The 13,574-nt window shown below is 37.8% G+C and overlaps 1 protein-coding gene across 1 annotated transcript in view; it reads right to left on the bottom strand.

Annotated features, from left to right (window-relative positions):
- The window catches only part of Meikin (meiotic kinetochore factor), a 103,260-nt gene that overhangs the window by 31,979 nt on the left and 57,707 nt on the right, over positions 1–13,574 (bottom strand). The window contains exon 9 of the mRNA XM_047554798.1: positions 11,613–11,693. Within this exon, the coding sequence (XP_047410754.1) occupies positions 11,613–11,693 (81 nt within the window). The remainder of the gene's footprint in view (positions 1–11,612; positions 11,694–13,574) is intronic.

Here is a 13,574-nt window from a genome sequence, read left to right as displayed (position 1 = left end):
CCATAGCCAGATTGTGGAACCAACCTAGATGCCCTTCAGTTGATGAATGGATAAAGAAACTGTGGCATATTTATACAATGGAATATTACTCTGCAATGAAGAATGATAAAATTATGGCATTTGTAGGCAAATGGACGAAATTGGAGAATATCATGCTAAGTGAGATAAGCCAATCTCAAAAAACTAAAGGACGAATGATCTCGCTGATAAGCGAGTGAGGACATATAATGGGGGGTGGGAGGGGTTAGCATAAGTTTTAGGGTTAGGTTTAGGGTTAGGGATAAGGAGAGCGGTAAGAATGAAGGAAAGAAGGACTATATAGAGGGAAAAGAGGGGTGGGAGGGGTGGGGGGGAAGGGAAAAAAAAAATAAACATCATTGCCCTATGTAAACGTATGATTACACAAATGGTATGCCTTGATTCTATGTACAAATAGAGAAACATAAATAAAAAAAAAAACTCAAAAAAAAAAATAAACATACTAAAATCCACTGAATAACACATTTTAAATAACTGAATTGTATAGTTTGTGTATGACTGCTCATCAAACTTTTTTTAAAGATCCCACTAAAAAGAGTGTTATCATGAGCTAGCAGTTCTACCACTTCCAGATATATACCCAACACAACTGAAAACACTCTCACAACATACATAAATGTTCATAACAGTATTATTCAAGATAGATACTAAATTAAAATAGCCCAAATGCCCATAAGTTGAATTGGTAAACAAAATGTGGTGTATCCATAGACTGTGATATGATTTGATGAAAGAAAAGGAACAAAGTACTGATAAAGGTCATAATATTGATGAACTTTAAAACATTATGCCAAGGTAAAGAGGTCAGGCACAAAAGGTCACATTTTACATGACTATATGAATTAATATCTAGAAAAGGCAAACATATAAAGACAGTAAATTAGCAGCTTGTAGACAGTCCCTAGCAGCTAAAGGGAAAGATGGGGAAATTACAAATAATTGCTAATGTGATAAAAATGTTCTTGAATTATATTATAGGGATGATTGCACTGCAACTATGCTAAAAAACACACAATTATGTACATTATAGCATGGTAAATTTTATAAAATGTAAATTACAGCTCAAGTTTTTAAAGATTTTTAGCATTTATAAAATTGCCATTAACTTAGTTTTGTAGGAAAAATTCATTTGGGTACATTTATTCCTCATCAACACATCTTTCCCCACCTTTTTTTGGAACTGGGGATCTAACCCAGGGGTGCTTTACCACTAAGTTGCACTCCCAGTCCTTTTTGTTTTTTAATTTCAAGACAGGGTCTCGCTAAGTTGCTGAGGCTGGCCTTGAACTTTGCAATCCTCCTGTCTCAGCTTCCCTACTCGCTAGGATTACAGGAGTGGGCCACCATGCCTGGCTCATCTACACATTTTTTTAAGTTGTAGATGGACACAATACCTTTATTTTACTACTTATTTATTTTTATGTTGGTGCTGAGGATTGCAATCAGTGCCTCACATGTGGTAGGTAAGTGCTCTACCACTAAGTTACAACCCCAGTCCTCACCTACACATTTTAACACCAAAGAAAAATAAAAAGAAACACTCATTTTATGAAAAACATATTACTTTTTAGAACAGTAGAAAAACTGTAAGTAGAGTGTTATCAAAACCCTTTCCCCTAGCATAAGCATCTCATCTTTGGTTAACTATGTTCCACTAAGAGCCTGTTAAGGGTAAGAATGTCAACTCTGTTACTAGGTAGCATTGCTTATGGTAAAAATGATATCTGACCGCAAACCTGCGTCTGGGACAAACTACAGATACAGTATAAATAAATAAATACTATAAAAGATGCCCCTATTTGGGTTTTTCTAGAAGCAAGGACTCTTGTAATTAGGTGTTTCCCTGTAGAGACCTGTATTTTGTTACAAAAGATACTGTCTCATTCCCTTGACCAGAGCTGTCCCCATACTGCTATGTGCGCTGCTGCATGGACTTCTGTTAGGACTGCTACCACTATGGAGAAACACCTGCTGCTGCCCTGCTAGCAAGCTGTATTCCTACATGGCTCAGTTGAACCTAAGAAAAACAGATTAGGTAAGAGCTAAAATTATAAAACTGTCAGAGGTAAACACAGGATAAAGACTTCATGACATTAAATTTGGCAATGATTTCTTTGATAAAACACCAAAAGCACAGTTCAGCAAAAAACAAAGTTCATTAATTGGACTATATCAAAATGAAAAACATTTGTGGGTTGGGGTTGTGGGTCAGTGGTAGAGTGCTTGCCTAGCATGTATGAGGCACTGGGTTCGATCCTAAGCACCACATAAAAATAAACAAACAAAATAAAGGCATCGTGTACATCTATACCAAAAAAAATTAAAATGAAAATTTAAAAAAAATTTGTGCATCAAAGAACACTATCAACAGAGTAAAAAGGCAACTCACGCAATGAGAAAAATATATTCAAACCATATATCCAATAATGGGTTAATATTCAGAATATACAAAGAATTACTACAACTGAACAACAACAAAAATAACCTAATTTAAAATGAGCAAGGGGTTTGAATAGATGTTTCTTCAAAGAAGACATACAAATGACCAATGAACACATGAAAAGATGCTAAATATTAATAATAATTAGGGAAATGCAAATCCAAAGCAAAATGAAATTCTTTCATGTCCAAAAGGATGGTTACTATAAAACACACACACACACACACACACACACACACACAGAGCAGAAAACAAGCAGTGTTGGCAGGAACGTGGAGAAACTGGAATCCTGGTGTACCACTAATGAAATTATAAAATAATGCAGACCTTATGGAAAACAGTGTGGTTGATACTCAAAATATTAAAAATTGAATGACCATATAGTACAGAAATTTGCCTTCTGAATATGTACCCAAATAGGGATTCAAATGGATATATGTACATTCATGTTCATAGTAGCATTAATCACAATAGACAAAGACAGAAGCAACCCAGGTGTTCATTGATGCATGAATGGGTAAACAAAGTGTGATACTGTATATACAATGGAATATTATTCAGCTTTAAATGTGAAGAATTTCTGACATATTCTACCACATAGGTGAACCTGAAAACATTATGCTAAGTGAAATAAGTCAGTCACAAGGACAAATACTGATGGGTACAGGGGTACATGCCTGTAGTCTTGAAGCCAGAATTAAGGACAGGTAGTTAGTGTAGAAATAGGAAATCGAGTCAATTCGAGGAAACGAAGCCATGAAGCCATCTGCCTTTGGAAGTTGGAGACTGCCCCTGGAAGAATGGAATGTCAAGGATCTCCGGAGCCCATTGATTACCAAATTTACCTGCCTTTATCAAGGACTGCAAGCAAGGAGCTGCTAATTAATGCCTCCTGGGCCCTTGCCTGCCTGAATCACCTTGGCCCTCCCCCTGCCCATGGCTTCTCACTTAATGCAAAACCAGGCCTTGTCATGTAGGCAGGAAGGAGGGAGAGATAAGGGGGGAGAGTACTGGAGAACAAAAGAGACTTTAACCTATAAAAGATGTAGGGTGCACTCACTTCTTGGGACTTTTAGAACATCAGCCATGGCCCCCTTCTCCCTGCCGGGAGAAGTCTGTATTATTCCCTTCAAATAAACCTGCTTAATATGCTTGCCTTGGCGTGCTTCTCTAGTGTTCAATCTTCAACATTAGAAGGAGCAGAACTCGTCACCGGTAAACGGCGGTATCAGATTTGGAGGTCCCACCGAGATTTACGCCAAGGTAAGTAAGCTTCTCTCTCCATGCACATCTGTTTGAGGTGCATCTTTCTGTCTCTTTATTTTTGGAGGGCAAAATGGGCACCCGTCGGCTACTTAAATGCAGTTAGTGCAGCCGCCATTCTTAAGACTCTGGTGAAAGGTTTCCCGGCCCAGGCAAGTTTCCAATCACCTGCTCTGTAGGCATGTTGGATTCTGCTGAAGCCGTTTCTTACTTTTCTGTCCAGGCCTGGAGCGCAATTGCCGCAAGTACACAGTGTCCCTAGTCCTGATCTGCCCAGGATGCGTGGAGGCGGAGGAAAGGTTGGAGCAACTGCGGGGTTCTCGGCCCGGGCTACTCTCGGGTGGACCCCAAAGGTTCCTTCTCCGGACTCCCCCTCCCGACAGCCCTGAGGGGTATCCAGGGTGATCGGTAGACAAGGCACTGAGGAGAAGCGCCAATCACCTTTGCCTCCGTATGGGCCGCACAGTGCACAACACTCCCGCAAATCCACTCCCTCCTGGATGCTCCCCTTCCCTTGCTGGTCAGGCATTAGGAATTCAAGCTGTAGGATTAAGGCCTGGGATGATTAGTATGAAAATGCCCAGGTTCCCTTTGTTCGCATAGTTAGCCTTCACTAGTCTAGACATCTAGAGTCTCCCCATTACCTTTCCCATGCTTAAATGTGCTCACTGTGTTCTCTTTAAGCTGCAAGAGGGAGGCATTTAAAAACCCCTCCCGTGAGACCCTCCAAGCAAAGGGTGTTATACGCCTAACAACCAATAGATGTCCCCTCACCCTCTGAAGATTCCTTTAGTCTACAGGGCAAGAAGATAGGTAAAAGGCACACTTTTTACTTTTGTCAGCGCTTTTCATAATTAGGAGTTTATAGTGGCAGGGAGGAAAGCAGTAATGCCCTTAAGTCTGAATCCTCCCAGGGTCTCTAGCACAGGGCAAACTAGGACCCTAGCACTTTGCCAAAGAAGGCCAGAAATAACTTTGGCAAAGCCAGGTGGTGAGAGACGGGTTTTTCTGGACCGTAAGGAAGCTCAAAGTTAGGGAGACGTCCCTAATACTTCTAACTCAGAAGGGAGCTTCTCTCTCAACAGTATTGCCAGGTTCACCACTAGCCTGCATACTGCTAAATTGCAAATGAAAAGTGCCTTTCATATGTTACCATGTTTGACATCAACAATCTCTACCAAGAGAGGAGAAAGTCTTGAGGAATCGCCCACTAAGGGAGGAAAATTGAGGGAACCCTCCCAACTTACGATAGACAAAAATTTAAGGAGGCTTTTGGAGGATCCTAATAAATATTGAGATGTTTCAAAACTTATGCCAGGTATTTGACTTAACCTGGAAAATTATGCTATTAACCATCTAGAGCACAGGCACTTCCCAGAAACCATCCTAACTGGGATTCAAATAATGAGTAGGATGCCTAAAAAAACTATTATGCAGCCTTCAGGAAAGTCCTGCTATTTTCATGGAGAGACTTAGGAAAGCAATAAGAAAGCACACCACTCTGAATCCTGAATCCATAAAGGGCCACCTACTTTTAAAGTATAAATTTATCATTTAGTCAGCTCCAAATATTTAGAGGAAATTTCAAATTGGCACGTGGCCCTGATCAATCCTCAGATGATCTTCTCCAGCTTGCATCTTCCATTTTTAATAGACATCAAAGGAAAGAAAAGGGAACATATAGGCAAGAAAAAGGACTTATTAAAGATCATTCAAACTGATAGAAACTTTTAATGCCTTGCAATAGCCCATGCAATTTGCCCATTTAGGAGTTAAAAAGCAAACTGCCTAGTCCAGACCTTAGAATAATGAAGCAGTAATTTCCCCCACCCTGTAGTTCTTAATCCATACACTTTTATCTTGGATTCCAACTGCTGCTTGGTTTACTAAGTCAGATTTAAAAGATGGCTTTTCCTGTTTATGCTAGACTCTGAATGGCAATTTCTGTTTGCCTTTGAGGAACCAGATACTGTATCTCAACTAACCTAGACAGTGTTGCCTCAGGATTTAGATGAACCTCACCTGTTCTGGGCAAACCTTAGCTAAGGACTTAACAAAATTCAGAGACAAAACATTCTGTGATTGTTCTCCAGTAAGTAAAGTACATCCTTTATGTGCCCCCACCCAGGAGGAATATCAAAAGGCCATTGCAGAACTCCTAAACTTCTTAGCTAATAGGAATTAAAAGATCTCAAAAAATAAAGCTTAATTACATCATCAACAGGTTCAATACTACAGGAAATAGCCACCATAGGACAATATTCTGCCCCAGGAAGGGGCCTTACTTCAAGCTCCTGTCCTCAGCTTACCTATGAAGCAAAATTTAACCTGTTTGTCACAAAAGGGGAAAATAAATCCTGGATAGGCAGCCATAGGCAACTCAATAACCAATGGCATATCTCAGTGAGGAACAGCAAAGTAGCTTCATTCTCAAAAGTAACGGAAAATAAGGTCTCATAATTTTCTTTGAAATCCAACCTGTCCTGATGAGATGGCTAAAGTGCCTTAGGCACAAGGTTTCTATTAAAACCTGTTAGATCCTTCCAGATCTCAGCCAAGGCTTACATTGAAATGTAAATAGGAAGCCTAAAGGCTCTGTAGGAGACCGGTCTCAAACCCAAGGAAAAAAAAAGGTAAAAAAGAGCCTTACCTAAACTCCAGCAAAAGTGAATTTTATGGTGCTTACTGAAGTAATTAACGGCCGTATCATTTTTCCAGGACTCTTGTTTTTTTTTAATTCTATATTTTTTTGAGCTCATGATTTTTTTTGATCAATTCTATTTTTTATTCAACTAGAGTTTTTGAACATCTGTTACATTGCAATGGAGATTCACCTATAAAGTTACAAGGCCTTTGATTTTGTGTTATTTGTATGTCGTGCTCTCTGGTGTCATGTTTTGTCTGTATCAAAACTGAGCGCTCCTAAAATTAAAATTTAAAAATGGATCCAAATACGTTTAATTCACGTGATTTAAAGGTTCAATTCAAATTGGGTAAACTAATGAAAGTAAAATGTCTTTGAAAATAACTCACAAGTCTCTAGGTGGTCAAGCTAATAAATATTGTTAATAAAATGTCTAATATCAATTGTTTCTAGGACTTTTCTTCAACAGGAAAGAGACAGCAAATACTGTTCAGGACACTTGTCTGATTTCTTGGTTTTTACAGAACAAGTGAATTAGAGTTAACATGTATGGGATTACTCAAATGTGTTTGTAGAGACATCTGATTAATTTGCAAAGTTAAAATGCTAATTGTTAAATAACATCAAGTACTCTTTTAACTCCTTAAATTCCATGGGGCATCATACTTAAACATTATTGGTGTTTTCATAGGTTGGTAAATAAAAGGGTTTAAACTTGCTTTGTGTCATCACTAACCTAAAAACAAGGTTACTAAGAGTTATGTCCTAACAAGTGCAATTCTATATACAAAGGGTCCCAAAAGTTTCAACTGTGTTTCAATTAGAGTACTATAAACAGCAAAATATTCAATCTTATTAAAATACAGTAATTTATCTAAATTCAGAAATTTCATAAGAGTTGTTTCAGAATGTGAACAAAAAGGGGTCAACAGATAGGAAAGAGAAAATAAAAGGTTCTGGGTATGGAAATATATTTAGTAAAAGGAAAAAGGAAATGTTTCTGGGTAAGAAAGTGCTTGTGTGATGAAATACATGAGGGTCTAAGTAAGTGCTAAGAAAGTCTGTGTAAGTAAAGGGCAAGTTTCAACAAGTCTGTGTGAAACTAAGTTGGTTGTATGTATGTGAAACAGCTAAAGCTATTTAAGGTTTTTCCTAAGGTGAAATACTAATGTTCTGATATAAACCAAAGTTTTATCTATATGGTAAAATGGCAAGAATTTCTTAGAAACACTAATTTACTCTTAACTTTGTGTCTATTAAGATTTATTCTTTAGAACAATTAGTCTTAAAAATTGGGGTGTATACAATTATGGTTAAATAACTGTTAGAGTATTGTACTGTGTTACAGAGTCTACATTTTTCTTAAAAAACTAAATTTGGTAAGAAAAAAGTGTCAAGGTAATTGTGAAGTGGTCACTATTTGTATATTAAATGTGTTCATATTTTTCAGGTATACAAGTTTTAAAGCAGGGAATTTATCAAGCTGCTATTCTCCAGATTAAACTTGTCTGTAATGGTAATTTTAAGCTTATAAAGAGTAAATTTTATTGGGGATTAATTTCTATCATTTAATGTTCTATTATAGGACCTGCTATCAATAGGGTATATGTAAAATTTGTTACTTTTTACACTAAGATAAAGAATTTCAAATATAAATGTATTTATAAAAGTTAGAGCCTGACTTGTTTAAAGGTTAATTTTGTGAAACATGAAGGTATTTTGCCACTTTATCACACAAAAGGAAAGTTAAAAGCTCTCTCAGCCTTTCTTTGATTCATGTTTTAGATACAATGTTAAATTGTGTAAATTTAAAGTTTATATAGACTCAGGAAACAGTATATGTAAACTACTTAATGATATTTAAGGAAGAAGCAAAGATCAACATCAGAATTAGAACACTTAAAATCTGTAAAGAGCCACGCCTTACCTGAGATAAGGCTCTGCCTCCCACCTTACTGCATGTTAGAGTGACTCCAAAATAAGTCAGACTTCAGCTTATTTAAAGTTATAATCAAAAGATTGGTTTTTTTGTTGTAAAATTACTATGATCTCAAATAGGGAATATAATGTGGTTCTCAGTCAAAATTCAAGATAGCTATTATACAAGCAGAATATATTTTTACTCTTGCTAATTTCATTTTGTAAAACTGTTACCTGTTAATGTTTTGCAGAAGTAGCTGCCTCAAGAACACGCAACCTAGGTAACTTGTGATAATAAGCCATCACCTAACAGATAGTGGTAACAGATACCAGAACAGATAGTGGTAACTTCCAGTACTAATGCAGACTCCAGTTAGAAAAAAGGGTAAATGACTGTAAAGTTACGGACATTGAAGTTAAAGCCCAGTACTCTTACTTTATGACTGGTGAGACTGGCTTGCTGGATGATTAAGATCAAACTTAGAGATTGGAATTAAATACAGAAGGCAAGATAGACCAGTATTTGGAACTTTTGCCCTCAGTCAGCCTGAACCCACGAACAAGAGAACTTCTCTAAGGAGCTTTGCAACTCTGGGTCACACAACCTCCTGATCAAGGAGATTGTTGAGACTAGAGGATGAAAAATCACTCAGTGCATCTGCTGCAAAGGAGGGTCATGGAAAAAGGGAGACATCCCTTGATGCTTCCAAAGGAAGTCACCTCATCAAGGAGACCCTGCCTAACCAATGGCACTGGTGGAGCTAAGAAGCTGCTCTTAAGTTCTCTACGAGTGGCCCCTGTGGGAACCCAGCTGACTCTAACAAGACAGGAACCAGGTCAATTTGACCAGCTTGATCTTAGACACCCAGCAAAGCAGTTAAAACCAAAATATAGCCATTCTTGGGCATTTAAAAGAAATAATATTTAAATGTAACTTAAGATGTACACTTGTGTTAGTCCACTACAATAAAGACAGGAAGCTATAAATAAAGATTCTTCAGCAAATGTGCCTGATAACTATCAAGAGAAACTGCCAGAGTCAGAAGTTTTTAGTCAGTTTAAGGCCTGCAGACCTTCCTAAGCTACATGGGTAGACTTAACCTATGTTTGCTCGTATGATTATCTAGCCCTAAGTAACAGAAGTATAGATCTCTCTACTAAACACAAGTTATACCAATAAAGGGATATTTTACAAAAATCAGATGACATTAAGTAGCTTAACTATATTTTCTGGGGACATCTATGACATTGAGTTAAATGTTGTGTTTACATTCCTGATAACCTGGACAATGTTAAAGTCCCCAAATAAAGGCCTTGTCCTCTCCATCCTTTGCTAGGCCTAGTTATGGGAACAATTTCTCAGTTCTTCCACCGCCTGGTGAGAGATTGACTTCTGTCATTTTCATGATACTCAGTGTTATGTTCCAGATGCTGCAACATTTACTTTGTACTAATCTCATTTCAGTACTCATGTCTTTTTGTTCTTCTATCATAGAAGCACCCACCCCCAGATGACTTTACAACCTGCTCTTCCCCAACCAGACTTCTACCTTGGACCCCTCGATTGACCCGATTTTTAAAAGGAACTCCAAACTGCTTGCCCCTCGCTGCCCCCTTTCAGCTTCGAAGCAGCCAGAACGACCGACGCCCCCTTTCTTTTCCTTACAGCAGTTAGGAGTTCCTAAAGCTAAAGGGGGGAATGAAGCCAGAATTAAGGACAGGTAGTTAGTGTAGAAATAGGAAATCGAGTCAATTCGAGGAAACGAAGCCATGAAGCCATCTGCCTTTGGAAGTTGGAGACTGCCCCTGGAAGAATGGAATGTCAAGGATCTCCGGAGCCCATTGATTACCAAATTTACCTGCCTTTATCAAGGACTGCAAGCAAGGAGCTGCTAATTAATGCCTCCTGGGCCCTTGCCTGCCTGAATCACCTTGGCCCTCCCCTGCCCATGGCTTCTCACTTAATGCAAAACCAGGCCTTGTCATGTAGGCAGGAAGGAGGGAGAGATAAGGGGGGAGAGTAACTGGAGAACAAAAGAGACTTTAACCTATAAAAGATGTAGGGTGCACTCACTTCTTGGGACTTTTAGAACATCAGCCATGGCCCCCTTCTCCCTGCCGGGAGAAGTCTGTATTATTCCCTTCAAATAAACCTGCTTAATATGCTTGCTTTGGCGTGCTTCTCTAGTGTTCAATCTTCAACATTAGAAGGAGCAGAACTCGTCACCGGTAAACGGCGGTATCAGTCTCAGATACTCTAGAGCCAAGGCAGGAGGATCACCTAAGCCTAGAAGTTTGAGGCCAGCCTGGGCAACACAGGAATACCCCATCTCCAAAATCAAACAAAAGAACAAATAGTATATGAATCTTCATATATGAGGTATTAGGGTAGTCAAATTCATGGAGACAAAAAGTAGAATGGTGGTTTCCAGGGGCCAGGCAAGAGAGAAACAGGGAATTACTGTTTAACAGGTATAAAGTTTCAGTTTTGCAAGATGAAAAAGTTCTAGAGATGGATGATGGTGATGGCTGCACAACAATGTAAAAGCATTTCATCATGCTTATTGGCTAAGGTATGGAACCAACCTAGGTGCCCTTCAGCAGACGAATGGACAAAGAAAATGTGGTGTATATATATATATATATATATATACAATGGAATATTACTCAGTCATAAATAAGAATGATATTATGGCATTTGCTGGTAAATGGATGAAACTGGAGACTATCCAAAAAACCAAAGGCCAATGTTCTCTTTTATATGCCAATGATAACTTACAATAGGGGAAGGAGGAGTGGAGGTTCATTGGATTGAACAGGGGGGAGTGAGGGAAAGGGAGGTGGAGTGGGAATGGGAAAGACAGTAGAATGAATTGGATATAACATTCCTATGCTCATATATGAATACACAATCAGTGTAGCTCCATATCATGTATAACCACAAAAATGTGAAGTTACACTGCATGTATGTATGATACATCAAAATGCATTCTATTGTCATGTATAATTAAAAATAACAAAAAATAAAAATCAATAAAAATAAATTGTGCTTAAAATTCTAAATCTTATGTTACATACATTTTACAATAGAAAGTATAACTCTGGTTGATGCTATAACATTCCAATCTTTCTCCCTTACATATACAAGCAGGATATAGAGTACTTCCAATGAAAGCATGTTATGCAACAGAAAAATGTAGATATTATTCTAAATAGGAAATATTCCTCTGGTGTGACAATAGTAGAAGAGTGGGGAGAGGAGGAGCCAGAATACTGATACCAAAGGTGCCCAATGCTAATACTTACCACAAAATCAGTTCTCTCTGAAGATGGAGTACTTGTTAATAGGCCTCTGTTTTTCTTATCAGGAGTACTGGAATTTGTTTTCTACAAATGATTATAAAATATGGAATTGAATAGCAAAAGAAACAAACTATATAGTAAAATAAAAATTTAGTTAGTAGACTAGATCATAATGTAATACTAATAAAATCTTTAATTTGCTAATTAAACTTTAACCCATTTGAAGGAAACCAAAGAATTTTCTGACTTAAGCTAGGTTATTCAACTTCCAAGAGAACTCTATGTGGCATAACAACTACACTGGAATACTTTGGTTGAAATTACTATTAATATAGGAAGAGAAGCTAATTAGAATGGTGAATTAGGATACAGTGCTTTGTTAACTGCTGAAAAAAGTATTTTACTTTCAGTATTTGTTTAATTTCTAGTATATTATTGTACTTTTTATGGAAAAAGATTATAAATTATTCCTGACACTATTAAAACATTTAAGTAGTAGCAAGGATTAGTGCTTTAAAATGTATAAGTTTAAATGTAAATATATACTTTCACTTATGGAACACCAAAGTTAAAAAATTACAAAATAAAAAAATATTATAAAATAATATATAGACTCATTTGCTACTTTTTTTTTATTTCTTTATTTAGTTGTTGTTGGATCTTTATGTATTTATTTATTTGTTTACTTAATTTATATGCAGTGCTGAGAATTGAACCCAATGCCTCACGCATGCTAGGCAAGTGCTCTACCGCTGAGCCACAACCTAGCCCTCATTTCCTACTTAAGGATGCAGAGATAGGCAGACAGATGAACCGAACAAAGAAGTCTAGAAGAACAAGGAGAGAAAGAAAGACATAAGATTCAAGAGCTAAAGAAAGTGAGAGGGGAAGAGGGAGAACCAGACTAAGAGAGACAGGGAGGAGGAGAAGGGAGGGGAGAGAAAAAAAGGAGAGTGGTGAGAGGGAAGTTAGAGAGGAAAGAAGAGGGAAATGGAAAAGAGAAAGAGAGAGAGGAGAAAAGAGAGGAGACAGACACCAAAAGACTGTGAACCGAAAAAGATGGAGAGCCACAGAAGGAGAGCAGCAGGGAGACTATCAAGACTACAGATAGGAAGTAGAGACAGAGATTGAAGCTGAAAGAGACAAAACACAGGACAGCAAAGACAAGGAAGCAGGGAGAAAGGCAGAGCTGAAACAGGCAGTTTTATTTCTAGCAATCAGCTGCTGTACCAACCCTTGAGTTCCAAGAAACAATCAAGTCCTTCTGATAAATTTCCTTTTTGGGGGTACATGTCTATTATTTGATGCCAACTCCTGAACCCAAACTCAGAGATAAAACTTGAAAATCATAAGATTCTATAATAGGTTTCTCTTTCCTTATCTTTTCTTTCACTCTTTATTTTCCTCCTGTCTTAAAATCTCTTAAATAGTCGTCAGTTCAAACAAAACATAGAATAGAGTATAAGGAAAGTGTTTATGAAAAAAATTCAAGGGTATAAATACCTGGTACACTGAATTGCTAGCCCTCTAACTTAGCAGCTATGTCATATTTTAATTTCTTCATCTGAACAATGACGATTACTCCTTGAGATTTGTGAACAAGTATCATAAATAATATATGTAAAGAGAACTTACAGTGTTTAGGGAGTCAGAGATACTCAGTGATAGCTGTTATTACTATCATCATTGCAGAAGCCTTGGAGGTACTTTGCTCAGATCTACCTGAACAAAGAACCTGCTGTTACATTGCAAGGAGTGCATTTAGCTGATATCCCCCAGCTGCAATATCTTTAGGATCTATTTCACTTTCAAGCTGAGGCCACCATCTTCTCTGGCAGCCTTCAGCCAATGTCTAGGCATAGCAGCCAGTACAGAATTTTGTAATGGATACTCTTTGCTCCAGAATTCCTCAGTGGGAGAGTTTTTGTCAGATTTGCATTGAGGACAGAGGTTATTGCTGCCCAC

This window comes from Sciurus carolinensis, chromosome 6 (assembly GCF_902686445.1).
Source record: "Sciurus carolinensis chromosome 6, mSciCar1.2, whole genome shotgun sequence".
NCBI classification, from domain to species: Eukaryota; Metazoa; Chordata; class Mammalia; order Rodentia; family Sciuridae; genus Sciurus; species Sciurus carolinensis.
This window is presented reverse-complemented; position numbering and strand designations above follow the sequence as displayed.